General features: G+C 41.8%; 1 protein-coding gene across 1 annotated transcript in view; it reads right to left on the bottom strand.

The window, feature by feature from the left end:
- The window catches only part of TRPC5 (transient receptor potential cation channel subfamily C member 5), a 276,342-nt gene that overhangs the window by 105,314 nt on the left and 155,294 nt on the right, over positions 1-15,734 (bottom strand). The window contains exon 4 of the mRNA XM_040468429.1: positions 4,220-4,741. Coding sequence (XP_040324363.1) covers positions 4,220-4,741 — 522 coding nt within the window. The remainder of the gene's footprint in view (positions 1-4,219; positions 4,742-15,734) is intronic.

The following is a 15,734-nucleotide window of genomic DNA, read 5'->3' as shown; positions in this document are numbered from 1 at the left end:
AGTGGTAAAAGTTAAACAAGGAAATCTATACATGTAGCAACCAAGAAGAATAACAGAGAAATTGGATAAAAGTGAAAAGATAGAATCTATGCTTTAATTAAAGGTTTAGAAACAGCCAGGGAAGCTATATACTCTCCCACTAGGAATTTGGACTTTAGGAAATTGGGCTATAATTTTGTGTCAAAATAAAACGCAAAGCATGAGTACTTCGACAAGATCCGGAAACATCAAAGGAAAGACCACCATTCTGCTACAAATTCTATTTAGCGAGTGATTTAACTGTAAATGGACAGATCCGGTGCTCCTCAAATATGATAGATGCTGAAGGGTAGCTAGTCCCCCAAGGAGAACTCTGGAATATAGACTTCAGAACAACACCACGACGGATTAGTGCGAGCTTCTTAAAAAAGTGAATATTAATGAGAAAACACCAGCAACCATACCAACTCAAGCAGGTTATTCAAATACATAATGAGAAATCTGTGGGACTACTCCAGGCCTTGAAACAAGATGAAGCTTGAACCAGCCTATGAAACAACTAATGGTCAACATGGTCCTTACATGTCAAAGCTGGAAGATGCTACAACCTCATAACATGTGAAGCTGGCTCGCCTCCTGACTAGATGTGGAAAGACTGTACTATAATGGCACCTTAGGATTAGATAAAATATATCCCATTGTTTGCTCTGATTGCGTGATTATATGTGTTTAGAAATTGTTAAGATGCAACCCTGTTCCAAACAATGAGTAGTTGTATTAAGTATGTTTGCTCTACAGAACAGAATTAGACATTAGGATTAGAAATAGAGTTGATAGTGATAAGAAATAAGTGTAGGAAATAATAAAATACTTAGGAATAAGAGCCAGTAAGGAAGTATTTTCAAGGAGAGAGAAGAAAAGCAACAGAGTTGTGAATAGTCATGCAACTGTTTAGGGTGGAAAGCCATGGTATAGTTAGTTCCTAAGAAGGTTTATGAACAAGTCCCTGTTTTTGTCATATGCAAATTAGCCAACCCTAAGTTGGTGATATTGATAGAAATAGCTGCTTGGCAACTGACACAGGTCATGCCCTTAAAAGACAATTAGAGGGAAATACATTAACTCAGCAGTCCACTGATTGGATACTTCTTTTTTTAAAAATTTTTTTGATGTTTATTTTATTTTAGAGAGAGAGAGAGAGAGAGAGAGCGCGTGAGCAGGGGAAGGGCAGAGAGAGAGGGAGACACGGGATCCAAATCAGGCTTCAGGCTCTGAGCTGTCAGCACAGAGCCCGACGCGGGGCTCGAACTCACAGACCGTGAGATCATGACCTGAGCCGAAGTTGGTGAGCCACCCAGGTGCCCCTGATTGGGCTTCTGATTGGAATCTTGGATTTCTCCTCCAGGAGACTGGAGAGAGTGTCTGGCCCTTTATTTAAACTAGCCCTTCTCTGGATCTTCTTGAGACTAACACCAAAGGCAAGTCTTGTATGGCATGGACGGATAGAGAGACAGGCTCATCATTTGAGACAAACTTAAAGCTGTGAAAACCAAGGGAGTTAGGTTGATAGATGGCAATTAGAAAGCACAAGTCTATCCTTGTGTGTTTTGGCTAATGTGCAATGAGCAGTTGTGATTACATAGTTATATCTTTATGTGATGATTAACGCCAATTATTACAGTTTGTATAATCCTTATTTGCTATTGATGCACATCATTCTATTGCTATGTGTTTTAACAGATTTTAACTAATAAAATTTCATTCATAAGTCAAATAATGTGTTCCTCTTAAATTACCTGGTGGTGGATTTGGAGGCTACCAAACCAGCATAAAGGAACCCCACTCAACAGAAGATGGAGTATACACAGAGAAAATATTGTACCGGGAGTCTGAAGTTCTAGTTCCTTTTTTTTTTTTTTTTAAATTTTTTTTTTCAACGTTTATTTATTTTTGGGAGAGAGACAGAGCATGAACGGGGGAGGGGCAGAGAAGAGAAGGAGACACAGAATCGGAAACAGGCTCCAGGCTCTGAGCCATCAGCCCAGAGCCCGACGCGGGGCTCGAACTCACGGAGCGCGAGATCGTGACCTGGCTGAAGTCGGACGCTTAACCGACTGCGCCACCCAGGCGCCCCATAGTTCCTTTTTTTTTTTAAGTTTGTTTATTTATTTACAGAGAGTGAGTGGGGGAGAGGGGAAGAGAGAGATAGGGACAGAGAATCCCAAGCAGGCTCCATGCTGTCAGCAGAGAGCCCATTGTGGGGTTTGATCTCATGAACCACGAGATCATGACCTGAGGCAAAATCAAGAGTCCAGCACTTAACCAACTGAGCCACCCAGGTGTCCCTGAAATTCTAGTCCTGGCTTTGTCAGATTATCCTGAACAAATCTCTGAAATATGGTCCGTTCTTGTCTGTAAAATGAGTTATAACATTTATTTATTTTTTGGGACAGAGACAGAGCATGAACAGGCGAGGGGCAGAGAGAGAGGGAGACACAGAATCGGAAACAGGCTCCAGGCTCTGAGCCATCAGCCCAGAGCCCGATGCGGGGCTCGAACTCACTGACCGCGAGATCGTGACCTGGCTGAAGTCGGACGCTCAACCGGCTGCGCCACCCAGGCGCCCCTGTAAAATGAGTTATAATTACTTTTCTGCCTACCTTCAATGGTAATAAGGAATAACTAAAGTGATAAAGTTTTCAAAGACTTTTGTATGAATATCTGACAATGGGACAATACATGAAATCAGCACTTTTTAGGAGTATCTGAAAAATGTCTAAAGGACAATACCCGAGAGTCTATGTGACATGTAAAGATTATCCAATAGTTTTACACCTGTTTTCTAAGAGATTAGAGCTTTCTTATTTTGCTCCATGTCAAAGTTATAGTTTGGAATTGGTTTATGTTTCATTCTTCTGAGCTCTTTTTTTTCAAACCATAAAATTAAATTCTTTCTGGGGGTCCACTTAAGTTCTAGTAAGAATAACAATGAGGAAAAACCAACAATGAAAAAGCCTTCTAGGAAACAGTAAATTATATTTTATTCAAGGCTAAGATTTTGTTGCTGACGGGGTTATGTAACTCTGAACATTTATTACCCCATTATTACCCAAGTAGATTTTTATAATGATTTTTTAAATCAAAGTTGACTATTGTGTTCTTATATCAATAGCCTTATCTTAATAGATTAGAGGTCTTTAGCCATTTCCTCTTCCTCTTGGGTATACTTATCTTTTCAAAGACCCTATTTCCCCAGTCCATATTTAAAACTTGTTTTTCTTCTGCCTATATAACCCTTAGCTCAGAAGCCAATCAACCAACCAACCAAAAAAAAAAAAAAAAAAAAAAAGAAAAGAAACATAAAAAAGAAGAAAAAAATAACCCTTAGTTCCTTTAGTTCTTTGACAGTTATTTGTATTGACAGACACAGCTACCTATCAGTCTCAAATGTCTTCAGGGTCATAAAGAATCTTTGAAGGTAATCTCCATTATACCTCTGAAGGATGTTAATGCATTTTAGCAAGGTAAGGAAAACAACTGAACTCTCTACCCCTTGTCACAATTTCATCCTAAAGACCTTAGTAAAATATTGAAAACGTTTCAAGAAGTATTTTTTAGTTTGACATAAGTATTCATGTAAAGTGGACTAGGGAGCTGCAGTTATGAAACACAACCTTAGTGTTTCAGATGCGCTTAATCAAAGATGCTATTAACGAAAATAATTCATTTCAAAAAGTATCCAGACCATGAGCCCTCCATGATTATTGACCACCATGGCCCCAGGATGAAGGGTGGAGTCATTTGTTATGTGTTCTCATAGAAGTTCTCCTTCAGATCACTTACGTTGCATGTAATTATATATTCACTGATGTGATCATTTACTTAATGTCCACAACTAGCTTGCAAGTTTCATGAAGGTGGGGTCAGTGCCCATTTTCTGTATCCCAAACACCTAGAACAGTGCTTAATAAGCATTTTGTGAAAGAATGAGTACTATTTCATCAACAAATCAGATGGTCAGTCTTTTCCCCTACTTATCTGTCCATAAAGAAAATATGCAGAGGCTGTGTGTACCTTGGATAAATGAACCTGTTTTTGTTTTGTTTTGTTTTATTTTTGAGGCCTGTTGAACCATTTGTTTGTGGAGGGGTAAGTAGTAGAAAAATGCCAACTCTCACTCTGCTGTGCTGGACTCTGGAGGGTGTAAGGTTTCCTTAAAGCAGAGAAGAGTTCAGCTTACCTCTTTCTGGTGGTATTTGATTGCCACCTTCAGCTTGGCCAGGTCATGGTACTTCTGAGGGTCAAGTTCTTCACTGTGGTCATCTCGATGGTTGAGGATGATCTCCAGTTCCCGGGAGCTCCGAGCTTGGTCCAGCAGGTCTTTGGCAAAGAGCTTGCACTGCTGGGAGAGTTCCTCATACTCGGCCTTGAACTCATTCTCCACCTTGCTGAGCTCTTTGAGCTCCCAGCCCAGACGGAAGGCAGTTAGGATGGGGTCCTCGCTTGATAAGGCAATGAGTGAGGGGCTTGCTAGCGCTTTATAGATGTTCAGACGGGAGCGGGAGTGGCGCAGACTGTCTACCTCTGAACTGGACACACACTCGACACAGTTGCAGCGGATCTGGTGGGGCCGTGGGATAGTGACCCGTTTTTGAACAAGCAATTTGATGATTTCATAGTTGTTGGTGTGGGCGGCCAGCATGATGGGAGTGATGTCCGGTGTGAACTCAGAGAACTGGGTATCCATCATCAGAGTGGGAACCTAGGTGCAATAAAATAAAGGCATAAAGGCCAGGATTAAGGCTAGGAGAGAGAGGGAGCACAGGGCATTAAATGTTAGTGATTCAGGAATTGGAGTCACTTTTATTTTGCCAATGATCTTCATCATCATAGCTATTTGTGGAATACTAACTATATGCCAGGCATACAGCACTTTACATGTATTTACGCATTTAATCCCCACAACCTTGTGAGGCAAATATTCTCCCCAAATGAAGAAGCTGAGGCACACAGAAGTTAAATAACATGCCCAAGCTTACATAGCTTTTAGTAACTGAGCCAAGATCCAAACCCAAGCAATAGGACTCTAAAGCTTGGTTCTTACATTTATGCAACCACAATATGCCCAATTCCATCTGAGGCACAATGGGGGATATAGAGAAGAGAGCGAAATTTTTTCCTAACCTTCTGGAGTTTAGTTGAGTGGGTCAGACTTATATAAAATTGGTAAGTAGGAGTACACAGTAGCATGTGTTCGGTTCCAAATGAATCGTAAAGACCATGCCACTAAATCAAGCCCTGGAGGCTAAAGAAAAGATAATCTCAAGTGGTTACATTGACTCTGTATGTATATAGGACTTCCGGAGACCAAAGACCAAGGCCAGATAGAGTTCTTCCAACTTCCTGTAGGTCTCAGCAAGGTAGAGAGAATCTCTTATTGTCAGAAAGAAGTACTGTGTAAATGAAGACCTCTTGGCTTGGGTGAGGGGTTACCAATAGCTAAAGGGACCTTTGATAACATTGTTATGTCCATGATGCAATGCTTGCTGTAAATAGCAGTTATTGGTGGAAGGCATGGGGTTCTTTGGGTATTCACGAGCATTTTGGGGTGAGTTTGCAGAAAGTGCAATGATCAATGATCATTGCTCAATGAATAAAACAAAATATTTTGGCTTTAAAATGTGTGTTTTGGTCATATGTGAAATTTGAGAAATGTAACAGAAAACCAAAGGGGAAGGGAAGGAAAACTGAGTTACAAACACAGAGGGAGGCAAACTATAAGAGACTCTTAAGTACAGAGAACAAACTGAGGGTTGAGGGGGGTGAGGGGTTGGGTGGGCAGGGAAAATGCGTGATGGACATTGAGGAGGGGACTTGTTGGGATGAGCACTGGGTGTTGTATGTAAGTGATGAATCATAGGAATCTACTCCAGAAGCCAAGACTACACTGTATATTACCTAACTTGACAACAAATTATTAAATAAATAGTAAAAAAAAGAGCCAAATTATGGAAAGAGCCCAAATTTCCATCAACTGATAAATGGATAAAGATGTGATACACACACACACACACACACACACACACACACACACACACTGGAATACTACTCGGCAATGAAAAAGAATGAAATCTTGCCATTTGCAATGACATGGATGGAACTAGAGTGTATTGTGCTAAGCAAAATAAATCAGAGAGAGACAAATATCATACTTCACTCATGTGTAATTTAAGGAACACAACAGATGAACATATGAGAAGGGAAGGAAAAATAAGAAAAACAGAGAGGGAGGCAAACCATAAGAGACTCTTGAATAAGAGAACAAACTGAGGGTTGATGGAAGGAGGTGGGTGGGGGATGGGCTAAATGGGTGTTGGGTATTAAGGAGGGCATTTTTGGGGATGAGCACTGGGTGTTCTATGTAAGCGATGATTCACTGGGTTCTACTCCTGAAACCAATAATACACTGTACATTAACTAACTTGAATTTAAATAAAAAATCTTTAAAAGAAAGAAAAAAAAATAAAATGTGTGTTTTGGGACCCAGTCTGTTCTCAGTGTAATAGGGAAATGGAGACAGCTCTATACCCACAGAAGAGTCTCAGTGTGGTAGGATCTAGAGCTAAGGAATGAGGAGGACTGAAATAGTCAGAGGAGGCTTCATGGAGGGGTGGAGCTGAGCATTAAAAGCATGGATAGGATTCCAGGAAACTGTGAAATACTGATCTTCATACACTTAGAAAAGAATAGTTCCAAATACTCATTTGGATTGGGGAGAACAAAACATGGATGATTGAGATTCTCATGGAATAGACAAATATTGTTTTACTCAAAAGTTTCTTTTTTTAAAAAAATGTTTATTTATTTTGAGAGAGGGAGAGAGAGAAAGAGCAATCAAGCAGGGGAGGGGCAGAGAGAGAGAGAGAGAGAGAGAATCCCAAGCAGGCTCTGCGCTATCCACACAGAGCCTGGTACAGGGCTCGATCTCATAAACCGTGAGGTCATGACCTGAGCTGAGACCAAGAGCCGATGTTTAACTGACCCAGCCACCCAGGCACCCCTCAGAAGTTTCTTTTTATTCTTAAAAGTTTTTTTTTAGAAAATTGCAGTTGCTGATGAACTGACAAAACGATGTGTAGCAGTTTTTCATCATCTTCGCCTCCTTCTCGCTTTGGATGAAAGATTCACAAACAGGAAAGCGACCAGAAAACAGGAAGTGCGAGAGAGGTAGAGGAGAAGGAGGGGAAGAGTGTGCAAGAAATCTAGTTCTTTCATGGAGTGGTTGCATCGGTCTCTAGTTGAGAACTGGCTGCACATTGATCATCAATTACTTGGATAGAGCAGTGAGAAAGCATTGTTAAACATTTAGAGGAAGCAGCTACAAACAAGACAGCAGGAAGTGAGCAACTGGCTCATAAAGTAAATTGGACACAGGAAAGAATCATCTCAGAAATTAACATAAGCCTCCTGGCTAAGGAAGAAGTAGTTCTGAGTGGGCCCAGGAACAAACATAAACACAACAACCAACACAAAGCCTCGAGTTGGGGGAGATGGTAGATGAGTAATGTTCTGCCCAGGAAGAAAGCAACTCAGTTCTGGAAATCTGCCCCTTCCTACTGGGCAGAAGCATTTCTCAGTCTCTGCTATGATCTAGAGGCAGGATATGTGGTGAGTGGAGGGAAGATAGCCTATAGCACAGGATTCCCTGGGTCGTGTTGGAGGAATGTGTCCTCCCTACCATGCTGCTCTTCCTGTCCTCTCTCTCTCTCTCCTCACTTCCTTGCTCTTTCTCCTTTTCTTACCCTTTTTCTTTCTTTCCCTCTATTCCAATGCTGACAGGCCTGTCCAAGACAGACGATGGTACATGTGAATATTGCTTAGCTCCACTTGTGTCATGGAACTGAAAGGTTGTTGTCTATGCTTAAAATGTGAAATGCTTTCTGGAGCCATCTGATTCCATTGTCTTTGACGTGGTGCTCCACAAGGAGCCTCTGATTCTCTCTTTGGCTTTCTGAGGAAATGACACAAGAGAGGAAATCATTTCAAAGGAAAACTGGTCTTCAGTGACCAACCGTGTCTTCCTACTCTCCCGTCAATATTATTCACAGGTGGCCACACTCATCTCATTCATTGCTCTCTGTCTGTATGTCCTTGTGGGATCCTCTGTGTAATGGCCTCTCCTCATTTCTCTGCAAGTGAAGGGCCACTGTGAGCCCTGGCTTCTTCAATAACTCCTCCTCTTAACTTGATCCTACCCCTTAGTGACCACCCAGATGTTGTGGACACTAGGTTACATCAAAGATCTCACGGGGCACCTGGGTGGCGCAGTCGGTTGAGCGTCCGACTTCAGCCAGGTCACGATCTCGTGGTCCGTGAGTTTGAGCCCCGCGTCGGGCTCTGGGCTGATGGCTCGGAGCCTGGAGCCTGTTTCCGATTCTGTGTCTCCCTCTCTCTCTGCCCCTCCCCCGTTCATGCTCTGTCTCTCTCTGTCCCAAAAATAAATAAACGTTGAAAGATCTCACTTTTCTGATGCTGTCTTATGTTGTTCTCTAATTATTTCACATACGCATTTCTTGCCTCATCGATGAGGTTGTGTGAGTCTAACACAGAGCTGTCTTAGACTGCTTTTGTTTTCCCTATAGCATCTATAGCACAGTGGGAGACACCACAACAGGCACCAGCCAAAAAAATTTTTTTCTAGTCTCAGCTTAAGAAATTGACTCATTTACAGACCTAGCTCCCATAATCTGAGTCAATGTGAGCCAATTTCCTTGGGTCTTTCCTTCTAATGTCCAGCTGAGAAGGTAGACATTCCAAGACGACGGAGGGATAGCCAATGGGCTTTATAGGGAATATTCGAGTTCCCCCCATCATAGGACAGTCTGTACCTGCCATTTTCACAATTCTATTGTTTCAAAGTGGAGACTCTGACCCAAAGACCACAGATCTATACTACTCTTCCCCTCTCTGCTTCTTCTTTTCTCATCCTGCTGCTTTTCCCTTCCCCAGCTGTAGGGACTATGGGCTAAGCATCAGGATAGCCATGGTAAGGAAAGAGAGATTCAATAATGAAGGTCAGAGATTTCTGATAATACTCAAGACTTTGTGATATGGTCTACAACAGGGGCCAAACAGGTAATAGGTAATAGAAATGATGGCTATGTGTGGGTCCATATGCATAATTTGGATGAATGAATGAATGATAGACACTAGTGAACTGTAGAACACATATCCTCTCAAAGGGAGTATCTGCTGCTCCATTCCTTGTTGTCATAAAATTGTTGTTATTAGCACGCATAAAGGCCCGATGTTGTGGGGTCTCAAGAGAAGTCAGAAGTATGGATTTTGTAGTAGAATTTCTTATTTTGTTGTTGGCTCACTTCTTGTTTTAAAAAACTGAAGTATAATTGGCATACAAATCCTATTAGTTTCTGGTGTACGTCATAGTGATTTGATATTTTGAAGTGTTAAAAAATGACCCCCACAATAAGTCTAGTTACCATCTGTCACCAATGAAAGTCATTACGGGGGCACCTGGGTGTGGCTCAGTCAGTTGCTGAAGTGTCCAACTCTTGATTTTGGTCCAGGTCATGATCTCATGTTTCATGATATTGAGCCCTGCGTTGAACTCTGTGCTCACAGTGCAGAGCCTGCTTGGGATTCTTTGTCTCCCTGCCCCCCTCTCTCTCTGCCCCTCCTGCGTGGGGCTCTCTCTCAACATAAATAAACATTTAAAAAAACTTACAATATTGTTGACTATATTCCTGATGCTATACATTACATTCCTATGCTTTCTTTTCTTTTTTTTATACATTCTTTAAAAAAAATTTTTTTTTAATGTTTATTCATTATTGAGAGATAGAGACAGAGCATGAGCAGGGGAGGGGCAGAGAGAGGGGGAGACACAGAATCCGAAGCAGGCTCCAGGCTCTGAGCTGTCAGCACAGAGCGCGACGTAGGGCTCGAACTCACAAACGGCGAGATCACGACTTGAGCCGAAGTTGGATGCTTAACCGACTGAGCCACCCAGGCGCCCCACTATGCCTTATTTTCTAACTGGAAGTCTATACCTCTCAATCCCCTTCAGGGTAGAATTTCTTAAAGTTGTAAATGTTGGCTCAAAAAAGCTACAGATAGTGTGCAGTCCAAACAAAATACATATATGAGGCGATCTAGGCTGGAGCGAATCAGTTTGTGACCTTCGAGCTAACATAGAAATTGTGAGATGGAGGGGTAGGAGAGGAAGCTGGACATTTAGTCAGGGGCCAGATGATGAAAGGCCTCATATGTTATGTTAAGGAACTTAATGTTGTCTGTTGGCGATGGGGAGCTACAAAAGAGTTTTAATCAAGGAGAGTGGCATAGTTGAACAAGTGTCTTACAAAGGTCAGTATGGCCCAAGTATGGGAAATAAGCAGTGTTACAAGTAGGGGGAATGAGCAGTATTAAATGTGCTGGTAAATGTTTAATAAGCGGTTTTCCATGAAAAAATCTTGATTTGTAGTGTTTGCCTGTTTCTGTGGTGTGAGTGAGTACTCCCCTTGCAGCCAATTTCACGCTACCAATACAACCAGAGAGCACAGAGTTGGTATGAGATGCGTACAACCAGCTCTTACCAGCCTGTGTAAGCCAGCTCCAGCATATCACTGGATGAGTATCAGAGAGATGAGACTAGTTAAAAGATGTCATTGGGGCACCTGAGTGGCTCAGTCGGTTGACCGTCCGACTTTGGCCCGGGTCATGATCTCGCGGTTTGTGAGTTCGAGCCCCTGTGTCGGGCTCTGTGCTGACAGCCCGGAGCCCGGAGCCTGCTTCAGATTCTGTGTCTCCTTCTCTCTCTGCCCCTCCCCGACTTGTGCTCTGTCTCTCTCTGTCTACCAAAAACAAATAAAATGAAAAAAAAAAAGTAGTTGAAACCAAGGGAATAAGTAGGATCAGCCTCAGCTTGCCCCAGCTCCTGCACAGCTCTGTCTGCTGATCTACTCCAAAGACTGGGCCCAGCCCATTTCCAGAGCAAGTGAAGCTTGAGGTAGGATGTGCTCAAGTGGCCAGTCTCTGTCTCCTCCATTCCAAATTGCAATCACTGGGGCCCTGCATTAGGACGCTCTTTGCTCTGTTAGTTTCTAAATCCCAGCCTCTTCCCCACGTGTGCCCTCCATTGTTCAACAAGATTTCTACCTGGATCATAATCTGAGTTTCTGTTCATGTAACTGGCCTAATAGTCCAGATCTAGTGTATTTTCTGGATTATCCATGCTTCGTCTTTGAGCTATACAAGTCTGTAAATTGTAATACAAATATTTCTTGTTTAATGAAATGGAATTGATCAGTGCCTTATGCAGCATCTATTTGTAAATTTCTCTGCATCTATTTGTAATTTTTTTCAACATTTCTGATAGCCTATATCAGGGGTCAGCAAACATTTTCCGTAAAAGGCCAGCCGGTAAATAGGTTAGACTTTATGGGCCTTGCAACTCTGCCTTTGGAGCAGGAAAACAGCCATAGGCGATGTGAAATGAATGGGTGTGGCTATACTCCATAACATTTTCTTTACAAAGACAGGTGACAGGCTGAATTTGGCTTGCAGGCCAGAGAATGCAGATCCCTGGCCTCCTGGATCCCTCACTAATTAATGAATTAAATAAAATCTTTGACACACGTGTTTAAATTTGTATAAGGATCATGATTTAACTTTTTTTTTTTTTTTTTTTTTTAAGTAATCCTTTAACAGCCATTTTGTGTTCAGACTGAGGTCAGGTAGCAAATTCAATTTTATTCTTTTCTTATCAAGTTTTGCCTTCTCTTTCAACTCCAAAATTATACTGATAGATCTTGGGCTTCCCATTAAAAAGTATTATTTTTAAAAGGAAAAGGGAAGGAGGGGAAGGAAATCAACACACGAAGAAATTAGATTTTGTTCATATTACCTACAACTGTATTTCTAAAGAAACCTGGTACATGAACCGACTTGAGTTTTAAAATTTGCAATGATGTGGGCTCAGGCCATGGCCCCTAAAGAAGCTACCTTGCCTGCCTTTCCCTGGGGCTTTGCATTCAGGCCCTAATGAGTTTGCTCCTGGATCTGCCCGAGGTCTCCCTGTCGAAAAGCTAGCATTGTATTCGAGGATCCTTTTGGATTAATGAGCTCAGAACAGAGCTGTGCTAAGCTCAGCCCTCATCACATAAAATGCAGTACAGTGAGCTAAAGTCAGCTTCTTTCTTATTTTCACCTAAATTCCATTGCCAGAGGATACAGAGGGATAGAAAATGCTCCACCTAGCCCATTCTCAGGACTGGCCAGAGCTTTTACAAGGTTATTATACTCAAGGGGCCCAAATGATACATTCATTTCCATTAACCTCATCACTGGACACAATCTGCTAATTGGAATTTTTCTGAACCCTATTGTTACCAGCCTTAGGCAGGTGCCTTTGCTGGAGTTTATCACAAGCTTCTGAAATTAAACCCCTCATTTGTAATTAATGGGCAGACCCCTTATCAGGAGCCACCTCATTCATACCCACAATGCCGTCTGGTCATAGGCCAAACCTCTCCATAATTGGCACTTCCTCATGCAGCTGGCCTGATAGCATCATGTTGGAAATGAACCTCCCATCTTATGCCTGGATTTGGTGAAACTGCAATACTTCTTTTTCCACCTGCTGGATCCCCTCTTCCCTGCCCCCAACATGACTCTGCCTTACCTGTGAGGTCAGTTAGCTAGTAGTGGTGATATGCCAGCTACTTTGCAGCAGCCATTGGCATCAGATGGGAAATAATCTGTTTCCCAGAGGCTGATAAAAGCAGAACTATAAGAATTAAGATTTGCTGGAGCGTCTCAGCTAATTTCAAGGCTAAACTATATATAATCTAGATTGGAAGGCTAAAATGAAAAAAAAACACCTTATTTGGGGACAATGTTACAGACCTCAGGTGATATTTTTAAAAAGTTAATATTGATATGTAAAAATCAATAATATATATGACCATGGCCAGCATTAGCCTGATTAGCAGGGGTAAATATGATACTAATGGTTACCGGTTATCAAACACTTCCCATATACCACCAGGCACAATGCTGGAATATCTCACTTGGTCCTCACCATGGTTCTATGCTATATGCATAGTAATTATCCCCATTCACACCTGAGGAAACTCAGTCTTAGAGAAGATAAGTGCCTCGTCCAAGGTCATAAAGCTAGGAAGTAGAGTGGCCAGAACTTGAACCCAGGCAGTTTGGCTCCGAAGTCTGTACCATTAACCAATATACCACTTCACCCCCAACAAACAAAATGCCAACTGTTTGATTTTATTACATCAATAAACAAATCTACAATCCTAACGCTGAATATTCAGATATATCGTAAGTATACATTATAGGTTTTATTGGGCATTAATTAACTTAATCGACTAGTATTCTACTCTAAACCCAGATAGATAAACATTATGTAGCACCACTCAATGTTTGGAAGCCTACAAAATCATTCTTGATTTCTCATCAGATGGGGGCTCTTAATTTTTCGAAAAGATAAGAGCTAAGTCTGTGAGAAAATATATATAGCTAATTCCATAGGTTGTGAGTGTTTGTGATTTTAGTTTTCTAGTTAGAGGAAACCTAGAAAGGTTTTTCTCAAATCTAGATTGTCGCAAAGTGTAAATGAATCACTCCATACACTTTTCTTTGCAAAATTTGAGCTGTAATGAATGATGGGAGCCATTGACTCCAAACGGTGCACCTTTGGATAGATATTGCAAATGAAGGAGGAGGTAAAAGAAGCCAAGATGCTAAGTGCATACACTGTGGGTGGCTTTTGAGAAGCCAGCCCTCTGTGAAGGCATTCTATGTACCGTTGGGATATGACATTTCTCAGGAAAATAGTGAAAATGATGCAGTGAGTCAAAAATAAGTAAATCAGAAGATGTCCGTTATTATGGAGATGGAAAACATGTCAGAAGTGAAGGGTGGTCATTGTGTCTCTATGATGGCACAGAGAAATGGAGCCTGGATCTGCCAATGTGAGTGTAGTTAGCTTTTCAGAGAGCCCTATGTTGGAGCTTGATGCAAATATCTCTTTAGGAACATGGGCCATTGTTCTTGGTTCATTTTTTTGAATGTAATTTGTTTTAGTTTTTTTAACGTTTATTTATTTTTGAGAGAGTGCAAGCGGGGGAGGGGCAGAGAGAGAGGGAGACACAGAATCCGAAGCAGGCTCCAGGCTCTGAGTTGTCAGCACAGAGCCCGATGTGGGGTTCTAACCCACAAACCGTGAGATCGTGACCTGAGCCGAAGTCAGATGCTCAACCGACCGAGTCACTCAGGGGCCCCAATGATGTTTTATTTTAAGGTTGCTCAGTTCCTGCTCAGGCATTGGACTGAAGGGTTATATAATTGAAGGACAAGGCTTGAGAGAGATGTTGTCACATTCATGAAGCAATTATTGACCCCACTTTCCTGCTTCTCTTAGTTATCCACACCTGAGGCAAGCCAGGTAGCTAGCCCTAGCCTCCAGAGGTAGAATACTACTGCTCAACAGCTACTTTATTTTAAGTTTATTTATTTATTTATTTAGAGAGAGAGAGCGAGAGAGAGAGAGAGGAGAGAGAGAGAGAGAAGGAGCAGAGGAAGGGCAGAGAGAGAGGAAGAAAGAATCCTAAGCAGGCGCTGCATTGTCAGCGTGGAGCCCAACATGGGGCTCGAACCCACAAACTGTGAGATCATGACCTGAGCCAAAACCAAGAGCGGGATGCTTAACTGCCTGAGCCACCCAGGTACCCCACAACAGCTACTTTAAATGCCGGCATAGTCCCTGAGGAGGTGGGGAGGTTTTCCTTTACATGACTATCTTCGATCTTTTCAGCAAAGCAAACATTATAAGGTCATCAATTCCCTTTTGTCTAGTGGTAAAACATCTGCAGGGTTGAATTTTGCATTTTGCTGTATAGTTAGACAAAGTGCAGTGAAGAGTGAGGGGCCGCCATTATGTAGTATAGTTTAGAGTTTCCCCAAATTCAGAGTTAGCAGAAGAAAAATGGGTTTAAAATCTGAATTATCTAGTTTCATTTTCTAGAATGAACATAGAAGCTTTTCAACTTTTCCCTGAAGACATCATATGAGAAAATGTATGTAAACTGCAGCATGGAGAAATTCAGAAGTCCTGACATATAAGATCTAGTCCAATGACTGTCTCAGGCCCATGGGCCTTATAGCCAAGATTTCGGTCTTGGAGGCACAAGAGGTGTTGGAGGAGAGCATGAATTCCTTCCATGCTCTCAATTTCAAAGAAGTGTGGCCCTGATCTCCTCTAAATAGTCCCTTATGATTTTAGAAGCTGTAAACATAGCTCAATCCAAGGCCTTTTGAGAATGTCTTTACCCTTTTATACTGTATCGTCTTTTGGGTTAATGTGGTCAGTCATTTTATTACACACTGTTGAAATCACAATCTGTCATTCATCTGAAAACTTTGGCAGGTTCAAAGTCTCTCTTCCTTCCAATATCCTATTAATTAGTGAACTGGACCTAGTTCCCAGTTTTCCTTCTCCATAGCCTCAATCACTTAGAGATTTCTATTCTTTGCAATTCAGATGGAAAAATTGTTGTTTTAAAATTTGTTTTACATTTATTTATTTTTGAGAGAGAGAGAGAGAGAGAGAGAGAGCACAAGTGGGGGAGGGGCAGAGAGAGAGGGAGGTACAAAATCCAAAGCAGGCTCCAGGCTCTGAGCTGTCAGCACAGAGCCCGATGCTGGGCTCGAAC

Source organism: Herpailurus yagouaroundi, unplaced genomic scaffold, assembly GCF_014898765.1.
Source record: "Herpailurus yagouaroundi ecotype Mexico unplaced genomic scaffold, PumYag 67700, whole genome shotgun sequence".
Taxonomy (NCBI): Eukaryota; Metazoa; Chordata; class Mammalia; order Carnivora; family Felidae; genus Herpailurus; species Herpailurus yagouaroundi.
Note: the sequence above shows the minus strand (reverse complement) of the source record. Positions and strands in the feature narration are given on the sequence as shown.